The sequence below is a fragment of the Vicugna pacos genome, chromosome 15 (assembly GCF_048564905.1).
Source record: "Vicugna pacos chromosome 15, VicPac4, whole genome shotgun sequence".
Lineage (NCBI taxonomy): Eukaryota > Metazoa > Chordata > Mammalia > Artiodactyla > Camelidae > Vicugna > Vicugna pacos.
In genome coordinates, this window is record NC_133001.1 from 42,608,461 (window position 1) to 42,622,764 (window position 14,304).

General features: G+C 42.0%; 1 protein-coding gene across 3 annotated transcripts in view; it reads left to right on the forward strand.

Moving 5' to 3' along the window:
• Positions 1–14,304, forward strand: part of GTF3C2 (general transcription factor IIIC subunit 2) — a 23,339-nt gene continuing 9,035 nt past the window's right edge. For 2 of the 3 annotated variants that reach the window (XM_072938019.1, XM_072938018.1), the window contains exons 1-10: positions 1–94; positions 7,604–7,873; positions 8,036–8,357; positions 8,956–9,241; positions 11,075–11,169; positions 11,575–11,652; positions 11,799–11,897; positions 13,004–13,231; positions 13,406–13,517; positions 13,727–13,835. In XM_072938019.1, the coding sequence (XP_072794120.1) occupies positions 7,627–7,873; positions 8,036–8,357; positions 8,956–9,241; positions 11,075–11,169; positions 11,575–11,652; positions 11,799–11,897; positions 13,004–13,231; positions 13,406–13,517; positions 13,727–13,835 (1,576 nt within the window). In that variant the 5' untranslated portion in view covers positions 1–94; positions 7,604–7,626. Of the gene's footprint in view, positions 95–7,602; positions 7,874–8,035; positions 8,358–8,955; positions 9,242–11,074; positions 11,170–11,574; positions 11,653–11,798; positions 11,898–13,003; positions 13,232–13,405; positions 13,518–13,726; positions 13,836–14,304 lie in introns of all 3 variants that reach the window. The other variant, XM_072938017.1, reaches the window with a different exon arrangement.

A 14,304-nucleotide genomic window follows, 5' to 3' on the forward strand; every position in this document is an offset into this window, starting at 1 on the left:
CAACGAAGAGTAGCTACCAGATTTCGTCATAAAACGGCGACCAGACAGGCGGCGCCATCTTCGAACTTGGACTTCCGGAAGGACTTTGGTGAGGGTGAGTGTACCGCAGTGGGGTGTGCGGGGCCCCACGATTACTCCTCCCCCTTCTTTTTTGGTAGCACTAAGATGTTGGGAACCAACTCCCGACTCCGCTTTCCCCCCCTGCACAGCATCGCGACCTCCAGTCCCTGAGCGCCTACGGAAACCGTCATACTCCCCACCTCCTAACCCACAGTGGCAACCGTGTATCCCCCATCTCTGCTATCCGCGGGTCTTGCCTTCTTTCCCCACGCGGTGTCGGTAACACTGCATCCTGTGTCCCGGCCCCGGCGCTGCTACATTGCGTCCCTCGGACTCTGCGAACCTACTGCAGTCCTCAACCTTAGAAAACTCTGGGCTCGCCCCCCTCACAGGCTGGTGGTAAAAGCTACCCCTAAGCCCAGGACTGAGGAAGGGCAGACGGTCACCCCTAGAGTGGTAGCGGGTCAGTCTCCTCATTCTGCTATGTTCCAGTCTTCCTCCGTGAGACTCTTCTAACCCTGGGGGTTGTGCCCCGCGCGCTGCAACCCCATTGGCGCAGCCAAGGGCCAGTTATGTTTTCCTGTCTAGTCCTTTTATCCCGCGGCAAGTTGGCTTTCTGTTGGTGAAGTGAGAGGTGGTGACTTCAGCCTCTCCGTGGTAGCTCTGTTAACGGGTTGCAGCGTATGGCCAAGCGTCTCGGCCCCAGCGGCATATTGTTAGACAAACTTAAGTCATTCCTATGCCTTCGTCCCTTTTTGCCATCACTTCTTATCAACTGCAGTATTTAAAAAAAATAATTTTCTTTAAATTCATTTAATTTTAAGGTTTAAGTGCTTTAGTCTCGATCTAAGTAAGCAACAGATGAAACCATAGGTTTCATGGGCTGGTTATAGTTTTTAATGCAAGTTAAAAACACAATTAGTCAAATAAAATTGTTCATTTTTGTATCACAGAAATCATCATTCATACCACCAGTTGTACCATAGGAACACTTTGGGAAACGATATATTAGACCAAACAGTGTGTGTATAGTAAAGTAATTCTGTACTTGAGGAACAGTGTTACCTAGTCATTTTCCTTGGTTGGGAAGATCAGGCTGGCAGCCTTGGAGCAGCATGAGAACCAGACAAGTTGGGGGGCAGATGTAAAATTTTATAAACTCTAGTACACATTTACTTAACATCCTTTACTTGTGTGCAGAACATGTGCTGTAAAGTCATAAATGAAAATTAACCACCACACCCTGCTGCTGCCTTCAGTGAGAAGTGATTCTTTATAGAGATTCTTGTACCTTGAGAAGTTGTTCAATCAACACAGGTTAATTATTGCACTTACCATGTACCAGATGCTGGAAACAGTAGTGAATCAGATAGGCAAGATCCCTATTTTATGAAACTTTCAGGGAAGATAGATATGAAATACGTAAATACTCATATCTCTTATCAGAAGGAAATTCCAGATGGACTAAAGCGCTACATGTGAGATTCAAAACTAGAAAAATTATTGGAGGAAAATAAAAAAGGATATGTTTGTATCAGTGGGGTAGGAAATGCCTTTTTAAGACACAAAACAAACAGAAGCCATAAAAGAGAAGATTGAGAAATTTAACTTATAAAATTCAACTTAAGTTTAGCAAGAAAGATTATAAACAAAGTTTTTTTAAAAAGTAGATATGGAGAGAAAGTATTTGCAATGTAAATAACATAACGTAACTCCACAGATCAATGAGGAAGAGATCAATTTGTCCTATAGAAATATGGGCAAATTATGTGTGCAGGCAATTCATAAGAGACATAGATGTCCAACATATAAAAAGAAGTTGCTAACTTCAATTGTTATCAGGACAGTGCAAATAAATACAACAGGGAAGAGTTCTTTCACCCATCAGAATGGCAAAAATTAAAGATTGACGTGTGCGGTAATTAAAATGGGTAAAACCCATTTTTACAGTTAGTGGAAGTATAAATTAATTTTCATTTTGGTGAACTCTTGGGCAACATCAGATTTTGAAACGTGTATACCCTTTAACCCAGTATAGTAATTTCACTTCAAATGATTGTTTTAGAAAAATTTTAAAGAAATTTGAGTATGTAAGAGTTATTGTTTCTATTAAAACTAAGTAGAAACATGACAGATACACGAAATGTGTTTTGTTTTTGGTTTTGTTTTTTTAATGGAAGTACTGGGGATTGAACCCAGGACCTTGTGCGTGCTAAGCACCCACTCTATCATTGAGCTATACCCACCGCCACAGATTTTATTGTTATTCTTTATATTCTACATATATTTATTAGTATTTTGTGTCAACTAAAAATTTTATAAAAACAAGTCTAAAAAAGAAAAGAAAAGCAAACTAAATTGAATACTTTGAAAAGACAAAAGTGGTGAGTTCGCAAACAAGCAAAGAAGCTGCCAAATTGATGTAAGACACTAAAAGATTGAGGAAATTTTGTAAAAATCTGGGAGGTTACTGCATTTCAGTTGCTTCTCAAGAAAGGAGAATGTTTCAAAAAATGAGTGCTAAGTAGCCTTGGGTCTGCTGAAAGGTCAAGTTAAAGGAGAGTGAGGAATGTCCATTGGACTGATTGACAACAATTATTGATGAGTTAGGAACGATATCCTAGTTAGGATGAAGCAGGGTAATTAAAACATCAAGAGAAGGCAATTCTTATAGTTTGTGAGGAGGAGGAGGATATTAGCTGGAGGAGAAATATGGGTTGAAGGATATTGTATTTGTGTTAAGATGAGAATTAAAAATGTATTTAAATCCTATTTGGAAGGAGCCAATGGAAAGGAAAAGGACAAACTACCCAGTTTCCTTGGATGGGCTGGAAGGGGACATGGGGCTAGAACACAAGTGGAAGATTTGGCCTTAGAAAGTGGATGAGGGGCTCAGAGGCAGGGAGTGTTAGGTTACTTGACAAGAAATTGAAGTATGTTTTTTTGTTTTTGTTTCAGAAATCTCAGGCTGAGTCACCTGCTAAGAACCAGGTGATCAGACATTGGAGGATAAGAGGGTATGGGAGCTAACTAGAGACAAAGTGTAATTGCTGGTACTCGACAGCTTAGATGCGCACATGGAGAAGACAGGTAGTTTGTTCATTCAGGGCTTGAATTTTGCCATGCCCGTGGAACAAAAAGGCAAAAAGAAATGAAGGTCATAATATGAACAAGAGTCTGATTAAAATAAAGGAGTCTAAGCTAGTGGGATGTGACTGACATAGGGAGAGATTGAAGAGATCAATGGTTAGTGTATTAATCCAGTTGAGGAATAGATATAGTGATAGTAGTTGAGCAATCTAGCTATAATGATGGGAGGTTGTGATCAGATAGTGGATGTCTTGGTGATTTAGAGATTAAAAGGTTTTATATGATGACACCCTACAGGGGTCACAGTGGAGTGAATAGCAGTATTAGCTGAATGTTATGAGCTTCAAAGGAAAAAGGTTTTTACAAGATAGGGAGGACAATTGGTCAAGAAGTGTCACTGGAGAGGAATTGAGAAGACACTGATCGCACTTTCTACCCTGTGGTAAGTGGAGTGTGAGAGAATGAGCAAACTCCACTTGAGAGCCTAGAAAGCTAGAAATTTCATTCCTGGAATTTTTCTATCCAAGATTCTGAATATGATTTAGATCCTGCCAATCAAATATGCTCTTGAGGAACTCATATTCGGACCTGAGTTTAGAGGGGAGGCAGGCCAGAAGACATGTATTTTCCTGGTGCAGATTGTGGCGGTGGTATGGCTCTGGGTCTGGGAGCCAGAGAAGAGTCTCAGTTAGTCACCTGATTATTGCAGAGGCAGCTTGTTTATGGAGCCATCATCTACTACAGAGGCTTCTTGATTCAGCTGGCGGCTCCCCATCATAGCATAGGAGAGGCTATGTGGTTCTTGAACCAGCAGCTGTAAACAGCTTCTCAATTTGATGAGCACTTGTTCCTAAACTTTTTCCCCCAACCCTTCCAGTGATCCTCTATGCAGGTCGTTCTCAAACCTGAGTGTGCATCAGAATCACCTGAAAGGCTTGTTCTAACACGAAGTACTGGCCCTATCCCAGAGTTTCTGATTCAGTAGTTCTGGGGTAGGACTAGAAGTTTGCATTTAACAAATTTCCAAGTGATGCTGATGCTGCCAGTTCTGGGACCATACTTGAGAACCACTGATGTGAACCATTTGCTACCTTGTAATAAATCCCTTTTGGCTTGAGCTGGCTAGAGAAGATTCTGTTCTGTGCAACTGAACTGTGACCAATATGGAGGTCAACAATCATTCACATCTTCTCTGTCCTTATCTACTTATCTCTCAATGATTGAAAGAATGATTAGGTCTCATATTTCCTGAATATTTTGCTTTGCATATTTGATGGTATGTTATTTAATGTTTAAATGTTCATGGCATATATTTATATCTTTTATAGGATTTGAAGTTTTATTCATTGTAAGGTACTCCCTTTTTGTCCCATTTAATACTTTTCCCCTGAATTCAACTCTGCTATTACTGTAAAAACTCCTCGTTTCTTTTTGTTTACATTTACCCTGTATATTTTAATTCATCATTTTTCTTTCAGCTTTTTGAGTTCCTTTGTTTTAGACATCTCTTAAAAACCACATAATTGTTTGGCTTTTTAAACCAATCCAAATCTTTATTCTTTCTGTTAATGGATGAGTTTATCTGATATGGTTATTGTTATAATGCATGTTTTATCTTGTTTCTGTCACCTTGTGGGTTTTTTCCCCCCTTGTTCTTTTATCTGTGTATTTCCTTTATTTTCGATCTTTTGTTATGTGGTCTTTAAAAAAATTCCTTCTGGTTATTATTTTACTGGATATTTTGGGAGCAATATAGTATTACTGTTTTTAGTTCTATTAAACACCTAAATGGTATTAGTAAGCCTATATTTTTCAATTTGTCAACCTTAGAAGTGATATTAGAATACTTCTTTTGCCCTAATCTACTACAGTCAGAATATTGGCATTTTTACATTGTGGAGCATTGAAATTTTTTGGTTAGAATCTGTTTTATATCTGTTGTACCCACAGTTATTTAAACTCAAATGTTGTATCACTTGGTTAAATCCTTACTGCAAGTCTTTTAATACTACAGTTTCTTCATTGGAAACTTCTTTATATTGATTTATCTTTCATTGACTAAATTAGGTCTTCAAGTGGACTTTTATTTAAGTAAGTGGGCTTAAGTCTTGTAATTCCTAGCAACTTGCATATTGACAATGTCATCGTGTCTTTACATGAATGACAGTTAAGTAAAGAATTCTCTTGATCCTCAGTGTTTCTTTATCTTTTGGCATCAAATGTTTCTGAGAACTCTGAGGCTGAACTGATTTTTTTTTCCCCTTTTGTGGGAGAAATTTAGTATCTTCACTCAGATATTTCTTGGTCTTAATGATTCTTTATTGATTTTTGTTTCCTTTTACATCATAAGCCCTTTTGATCTATAGTCTGAGGTCTTCCTTTATTTCAGGAAAGTATGTATTCCGTTTTTCATTTCAGGAAGTTTTCTTTTGTTAGGTTTTTGAACATTTTTTTCCTGTTCCCATTTTTCTTCTCTCTTCTTTGTCTCCCCACTTTCTCTTTTCCATCTGTATCATATTCTCACTAATCACCTTATTTTCTCTCTTTGCAATCTGTGTGGTTTTTCTCAAACACACCTTTCATATCACTGTTTTAAGTAGTATAGTTTCAACATCTTGTCTCTCCTCTGGTTTTCATTTCTTTGATTTTATTCCTTTATTTGGTTTTTTTCCCTTATGACTTGCCAGCTCACTTTTTACCTTGCCATTGTTTTATCTCTTCTTTGATCTCTCATTTCTTGGTTTCCATAGTCTCTGGCTTTTTTGAAAATACAGAAGTTTTTCTTGGAAAATTTCTTGTTTTCTGGAGTATTTCTTTGAAAGAGTATTTTTCATCTTCTTTCATTTGTTTATGTCCTTTTTATTCTTTCTATAGTAACTATCCATAGGTCCCTTTGGATCCTTTTTGCTTATTACTAATTTTGAATGGAGTAGTTCTCTCAGGGCTTGCTATTTATGGAAGAACAATGTAGGTGGATTCTCACTGACCACTGTTTACTTTGGTATTGTTATGTTTTGTCTTTAGCACATGATGTTTCATTATATCCTTTAGCACCTGAATTAGAGGGTTGGCTGTTGTTATAGTTTATAATCTGCTTAGACTGTAGCTTATTCAAGAGAGAGAGTTAGGAACTTTAATTTGTATATTTCTTGTGGTATTTGTATTAGCACGTTTTCCCACTGAAGTTGATAAATTCTTTATCCTTTATAGACCTGTGGGGGTGTTCCTTTCAGAATATGAGCTTTCTCCCCTTTTATTACTGACAAGTAGACTGTTGTGGACCCAAACTGGGCCTTTGCAAAGTTCTGCGTTGCTTGGGTTTTTGGTTTGGTAATCAGTGCTTTGTGTATCTATCAGTTTTCTTTGGATTGTGGTTGCACAGCTGATTTCCTGGGTTTGAAGAAAATGAAGATTCATGACCATTTTTTTAGTCCATTCTTCAATGTGGAAACGGTCTCTTAATGTAGTAGGATATTCCTTAACTCTCTCATAGGCTTCCACCTACCTCATCCTGCTGGAAGATTGCTGGCAGGACACTAAAGAACTCTTTTACTTATTATTTTTTTGTTCGTTTGTTTTATTGAAGTATAGCTGATTTACCATATTGTGTTAGTTTCAAGTATACAGTGAAGTGATTCAGTTATCCATATATATATTTATATTTTAGATTCTTTTCCATTATAGGTTGTTACAAGATATCGAATATAGTTCCCTGTGCCATACAGTAAATCTTATTGTTTATTTTATATATGTATAGTCATATTTTATTCTTAAATAAATCTGTACCTTGATTGATTCACAGAGATAGATGTTTGCTCTAGTCATCTACCCTCCTTCAATTTGATCTAAACTTTATAGTATCTGGCAGCTATTCTTTATGGTCTATTTTAGAAACTTGTGGCCCTTCCTTAGATTCATAACAGGTGATCTTTTTTTTTTTCTCTCTCTCTTTTTTTCTTTTCTTTCTGTTTTTTTTTTTTTTAATGTGGGAGTGGTGATTCATTTCATTGGGTTTCAGGGAGAGGAATTAAATAATTGTCCGTTCACTTTAATATCCTTACAAGAAACCTTATGAGCTTTATTTAAATTAAACCATATAAATAAAGCAGTTAGTACAATACTTGGTGCATAGTAAGCATTTACTAAGTGGTAGCTTTATTATTTGTTTATTGTCAGCTCCACTAGCATGTAAGTTTCTTGAGGGCAGGGTCCTTGTCTGTCTTGCTTATTGCCATGTTACCAGTTTCTAGAATAGTGCCTGACATGTAGAAGATGTTTCATAATTATTGTTGAGTAAATGACTAGGAAGCTTGGGTTTCTGGTTGGCAGGGAAGGTGGAGGGAGGTTGGGGGTAGGGGATGGTTGTGAGAAGAGAAAAGACAGGAAAGTAGAAAAATCTGAACTAGTGCAAATAGCTTTTATCTTCTACTCATTTGTATGTCTCTGTATGCAGGGTGGCCATTTTAGGGGGTGCTGATGGATACCTGCGGGGTCGGCTGTGTTGCCCTGGGGGAGGCCGGCCCCGTGGGGAACATGACTGTGGTAGACTCTCCCAGACAAGAGGTGCTAAACCAGCTTGATATCAAGGCCTCTTCAGAAACAACCAGTGTGGAGGCTTCCATAGAGATGTCATTACCTACCCCTTTGCCTGGATTTGAAGATTCTCTTGATGAGAGGAGGCTCCCTCTGGAACAGGAAAGCCTCTCCAGACTGGAACAGCAAGGTATGTACTTTGACCCTTCAACTTTTTATCTCCCCAAGCTCAACTTAAAATGAATGAGAGCAGGGTAAGCTCATAGGATCTTAAAAACCTGGTGTGGTGTAATCTGTTCCAAAGAGGTCTGTGCTCTGGTCGCATCTCACAGATCCATATTCTTCTCTACAGATCTTTCTTCAGAGATGTCAAAGGTCCCAAAGCCTAGGGCCTCAAAGCCTGGCCGGAAGAGAGGTGGTAGGACACGGAAAGGCCCCACAAGGCCCCAGCAGCCTAATCCTCCATCATCCCCTCTGGTTCCTGGTCTCTTAGACCAATCCAACCCTCTATCCAACCCCATGACTAAGAAACGAGGTCGAAAGTCCAAGGCAGATGTGCTACTGCTGAAGTTGTCAAAAGACCTAGATCAGCCAGAGTCTCCACCTCCAAAGAGGCCCCCTGAGGACTTTGAGACTCCTCCTGGGGAACGACCCCGCCGAAGGGCTGCCCAAGTGTAAGGATTGTGGGGCACAGCTTGATGGAGGGGGGCTGGGGTGAAGGGATCAGGGTGGGGCAGATGTTGAAGAGATGAGAGGACTATAATGAGGTCTCAGGTTAGCAGAGGTGGTGTCTGGGTTCTGGGGACTTGAGCAGTCCTCTAGCTCTTACTGTAGCAACTTTTTTATCTGTTTCTAAATTTGTCTACCTAGGAGGTTTCTTTCTGTACCTCGTATACTATCACATTTTTCACAGTTTCCTCTGAGTCTTCATTGCAGTTTTACTGCCTAGTATATGTCAGCACGTATGTGCCTTTCCATTCTTTCCCTTTACTCTCAATGATCTTTGACTGTAGTAGGGTGAAAAGTGCTTTGGAGTTGAGTCAGAAGACCTGGGTTCATATTCCACAGATGTAATGTGAATCATCTTGGCCATGTCATGTAACTTTCCTGGGTTTCTGTTTCTTCATCTGTCAAAGGGGAAGGGGAAATTAATAGCTGCTTCACAGGGTTACTGGGAAGGTCCAGTGAGATAAGGATCGGCCAAATGTCTGGCAAAGTGGGCTCTCGGTTAAGTGTCTGTGAGTATGGCTGTAACTCTGCCCTGTCCCACAGGGCACTTCTGTATCTTCAGGAACTGGCTGAAGAGCTCTCAACAGCCCTGCCTGCTCCAGTGTCCTGTCCTGAGAGCCCCAAGGTGGGCAGCCCCACCAAACCGAAGAAAAGCCGGCAGCAGGCAGTCTGTCAAGGTAGGGAAGTAGAGGAGGACACCACTCGGGATGAAGACTTCGTTCTCCAGGTTGAGGCTGAAGATGGAGAAGAAAGTGAGGCCCCAAGTGAGAGCTCATCTGACCCTGAGCCTGCAGTTCCCCGAAGCACCGCACGAGGATCCACTTCAGGGGTAACCTGAACAGACATGAAAGTGAATGGGGAAGTAGTTAGTAGGATTATTAGGTGGTCAGCAAGGTGCCCAGAAGGAAAGCTTTGGCTTAGTACCTAGGATGGCCAAAAAAGGTTAAAAAAGGAGCAACTTCAAACACAATCGAGATTGCGGGGGCTGAGGGTGTAATTTAAGATTACTTGTTCAGATATTGAGCATCTACTCTGTGCTAGGAAACAGAAACATGAATAAGACAGAGTCCTGCATCACAAAGCTCCCAGTGTGATAAGTGCTATACCAGGAGCAAACAGAATGCTTTGGGCATATAGAGGAAGGATGATTAACTGCTTAGATTTCACCAAGAAACAATAGTTGAGCTAGGTCTTGAAAGGAATAGAAGTTTCCTGGAGAGGATGGTTTTCCCAGAAATCGGTTATGGCTGCGGCATAGGGCGGGGGGTAAAATGGTGAGGAAGATTAAATTAGAGAGGATGAAAGGACTGAAATTGGTGGGAGCCAACAAAGGGTGTATGTGTGTGTTTAGTTATGGTAAAATAGATGTAACATAAAATGTACCATTTTAAAATATACAACTCAGTGGTATTCAGTGTGTTCACAATGTACTGAAACCATCACCACCAGTATCCATTTCCAAAACTTCTGTCATGCCAAGCAGAAACTCTATACAACAAAGGTTTTCAGGTAGAAAAGTAACATAATCAGTTAGGAAAATAGGTAAATTTGCAGCTGACGGTTGAAGATAGCTTCAGTTCTCCAAGTGAGAGGTAATGAGAGCCTAAATTAAGCAATGAAGGAAGAGAAGGTGGGTGGCAGAAGCGGGATGTATAAGAGAATTAACAGCACTTGGGAGCTGAAGGAAAGGAAGGAGTAGGAATTTCTAGCTTAGATGGTACTCTCCAACACTGAACTTGGGAAAATGGGAAGAGTAGGGAACACAGGACGGGTGAAGGTGATGAGTTTACTTTCTGACATGTTGAGTTGGAGGTACTGGTGGGTCATGGGCTATCTTTCTGGAGATGTCTGGTTGCCAGTCGTATGTACGGGACCTGTGCCTTACTTCTCCCAAGTGTAACATTTCAGAGAACACCAAACCCCTTAGTAATCAAGGTAAATACCTCAATGCAGCATTTTAAAAACCAAAAATACTGTAACAAATCTGTGATAAAGAAAATATCAAAATTTTAAATAAAGACAGGAATTGTATTACTGATACTTCCTTTTGCCTCAGGCTCTAGTGTGGCTCAGTACCCAGTGTATGGGTCTAGAATTTGTAGGAAAGTTGAAACTGAGTAAAGTTTTTATTTATTAAGATGTAAACTTGATAATCAGGCATAAAATTGGTGGTCAAAGCCATGAGACATAGGATAAGATTACCAGGAGTACATGTATTGAGGGTTGAGAAGAAGACAGAAGAACTCTGGGAAATACCATCACCTACCAAACCAATTAGGAGGGAGAGCCCGTGAAGGAATATTAGTGAGGAATAATATTATATTATAATGTAATAATATTAGGAATAAGGAGAGACTATCCCATGGGGCAGGAGTTTCAAGAAGAAAATGGGAGCCCTCTGAATCAAGTGCCATGGAGACATACCAAGGAAGAAGAACAGAAAACAGGTTAACAGGTTTTTGTAGTTGGGATAGAGGAGTATGAGCATAAGGTGGAGAAGTCATTGTAATAGTTGAGATATAAATCTTTTAAGGGAAATAGGGAAAAAGTTAGAGAGGAAGTAGTGCGCAGAGAAGTAAAAGCTGGGAAAGCTGGCTCCTGGGGACTTTCTCCAGCCTTTGAAATTCTCTCTCCTTAACACTTTCTTCAATTTGATCCTCAGAAGCAGAAGCCACACTGCCGGGGAGTGGCTCCCAATGGCTTACCAAATCACATCATGGCTCCTGTTTGGAAGTGCCTCCATCTCACCAAGAACCTGTGAGACTTGGGGGGTGGGGGCTGGGGATGAAAGGGTGGTGGTGGAGTGCAAATGATGATCTAGGAGTGGGGCTGCAGAAAGGCGGAAAGGCACAGGGTAGAACACTGTAAAGACATTCATAACTAAACACACTGCTCTAAAGGCAAGAGCTCTAGAGCTGTGCTGTCCAATATGGTAGCCACTAGCTGCATGAGGCCATTTAAATTTAATTTTCAATTAATTAAATACAATTGAAAGTTTAGTTTCTCAGTTGCATTAGCCACATTTCAAGTGTCCACTTGCGGCTGGTGGCTAGTGTCTTGGCACAGATAGTAGATCGCCTCTGTCATCACAGAAAGTTTTACTGGGCAGCACTGCTCTAGAATTTCACTCCTCCTTCATTAATGCTTCTTCTGTTCCTCCAGCCGAGACCAGAAGTATTCATACTGGGAGTTTGCAGAATGGATTCCTTTAGCCTGGAAGTGGCACTTGTTATCTGAACTGTAAGTTGAAGAGACATCTCTGAAGTCTAGGAGTGGGTGACATCACTGGAGATGGAATGGTGACAGAGGACTCTAGATTTATAATGGGAATCTTGGGATGGGTGAAACTCTTCCAGATTCAGGCTGTTCCTTTTGCCTACCCCCAGTGAGGCAGCTCCCTACCTGCCCCAGGAAGAGAAGTCTCCACTGTTTTCTGTACAACGTGAGGGACTTCCTGAAGATGGGACACTCTACCGAATAAACAGGTGAGGATTGCATCTCTTTTTCTCACTCTGGGAGACGGAAATAGGAAAAATGAATGTTGAAGGGGATGATAGTTTGGCCCTTTTCTTGCCTTAATGCTGGCCCAGTTGGTCCGAAGGGTAGGAGTGCTGGCTAAATCTGGTCAACCCCCTCTAACTTGCAGCACTCATCACTGCTGGCCAGACTGAGGGAGCCTAGGAAGACTGAAGGTTAAACTAGTGTTCAAGGTCACATCTACTCAGATAGACCTGGACAGACTGGCCCTAGAGAGAACACTGTAGTAAACCAGAATGTACAGCCTATCATCTTTGAAGATGAGCTTAGAGCTAGACAGACTTTGGGAAGGGAAGGAGGAAGATACAGACGGTGGCTAGGACTGCTCTCACTTGTGGACTGTGGTATCCTGGCTCTTGCTTAAGTTAGTTTACACTAGCTCCCTTTCTGTCCGCATTACCTTTTTTTTCCTTCAAAATTTTAAAGACAGGTTTTTTTTTGTTTTTTTTTTTAAAGAGCAATTTTAGGTTCACAACAAGCTTGAGAGGAGGTACAGAGATTTCCTATATACTCCCTGCCCCGTACCTGCACAGCCTCCCCCATTATCAACATCCCCCACCAGAGTGGTACCTTTGTTACAGTTGATGAACCTATATTGACATATCATAATCAAAGTCCACAGCTTACCTTTGGGTTCATTCTTGTACATTCTGTGGGTTTGGGCAAACGCATAATGACATGTATCTATCATTATGGTATCATTCAGAGTATTTTCAGGGCAGTGAAAATACTGTGTTCCACCTATTCACCCCCCACCTTCCCCAGCCCTAACTCTGTCACTGATCTTTTTACTGTCTCCATAGTTTTGCCTTTTTCAGAATGCCTTATAGTTGGAATCATACAGTATGTAACCATTTCAGGTGGGCTTCTTCCACTTAGTAATATGCATTTAAGCTTCCTCTGTGCCTTTTAATGGCTTGATAACTCATTTCTTTTTAGTGCCAAATAATATTCCATTGTCTGGATGTATCACAGTTTATTGATCCAGTCATCTGCTGATCCTTAGTACCTTTTATTAACTCCTTTATTCATCCCATCTTTGACTTTTCTCTAGATTTAGCTCTATCACAGCACACCCAGAGCGCTGGGATGTGTCCTTCTTCACGGGGGGACCGCTCTGGGCTCTGGACTGGTGCCCAGTGCCAGAAGGGGCAGCAGCCTCGCAGTATGTGGCCCTTTTCTCCAGCCCTGACATGAATGAGACACACCCACTGAGCCAGCTTCATTCGGGCCCTGGGCTTCTCCAGCTCTGGGGCCTTGGGACCTTGCAGCAAGAAAGCTGGTGAGGTGGGGCTGGGACACTGCCATGGGAGGGTGGTTGAGGGGGAGAGAAGGATGGGGCTGGGCAGGGAACAGGGGAAAGACTCAGATTGGGTTGAGGCAAGGGGAGCACAGGCTTTGGCAGCTCCAGGCCCCTCCTTCCTACCCATTCTCCCCACATGCTTTCTCTTCTCAGTCCTGGCAACAGAGCCCACTTTGTCTATGGGATTGCTTGTGACCATGGCTGCATCTGGGACCTCAAGTTCTGCCCCAGTGGAGCATGGGAGCTTCCAGGCACCCCTCGGAAGGTACCTCCCAGTTGATTGTGAGACGGCCCTAGGACTCAGAGCCAGGACAAAGAGGCCCTGGGTATTCCCAGAGCTGGAGAAGGGAGGTTGGAGAGTGGTGGGTGGAGTTTTCCCAGCAACTCCATATTTTCAGAGACCAGAACTTCAGAGTGTTCTGAGAGATGCCTAAAGGCAGCAAGCCTCAGCACAGACCTGGTTTCTCTTTCTAGGCCCCTCTCCTGCCCCGCTTGGGTCTCTTGGCTCTTGCCTGCTCAGATGGGAAGGTGCTGTTGTTCAGTCTGCCCCATCCTGAGGCCTTGCTGGCTCAGCAGCCCCCAGGTGAGTAGCACAGCAGGGAGAATGGGGCTGCTCTAACTGTGGCCAGTGCTGAGTGGGGTCTGTCTGTCTCCCCTGGAACTCCTCTGGGCCCAGTCTCTCTAGTACAAGGCCTTAGCCAGTCACTTCTCCCACTCTGACTTCACACACGTTGTTCTTGACCTCTCTTGGGAAGCCCTCTTGTGCTCCTCTCTTTTACAGCCTTCTAACTGCCCCCTTTCAGCACACTACCTTTTATCTCCCCTTCTTCCCTGCTCTCCTGTGCTCTCAGGTCTTTCTCCTCTTGCCACCACAGTTGACTGGCTGTGTAAAGAGCTGCTGAAGGCTGAGGCTGGAGCCTGGGCCTCGACTCCCCTGCCATACCCTTCTTCCCCCTAATTCTGTCCTCAGCCTCTTCTGCCCGCCCATCACACATAAACACTCTTTGTTGTGAAGAGAAGGAGAGAGTATAGAGCTGAAGATGAGCAAGAAT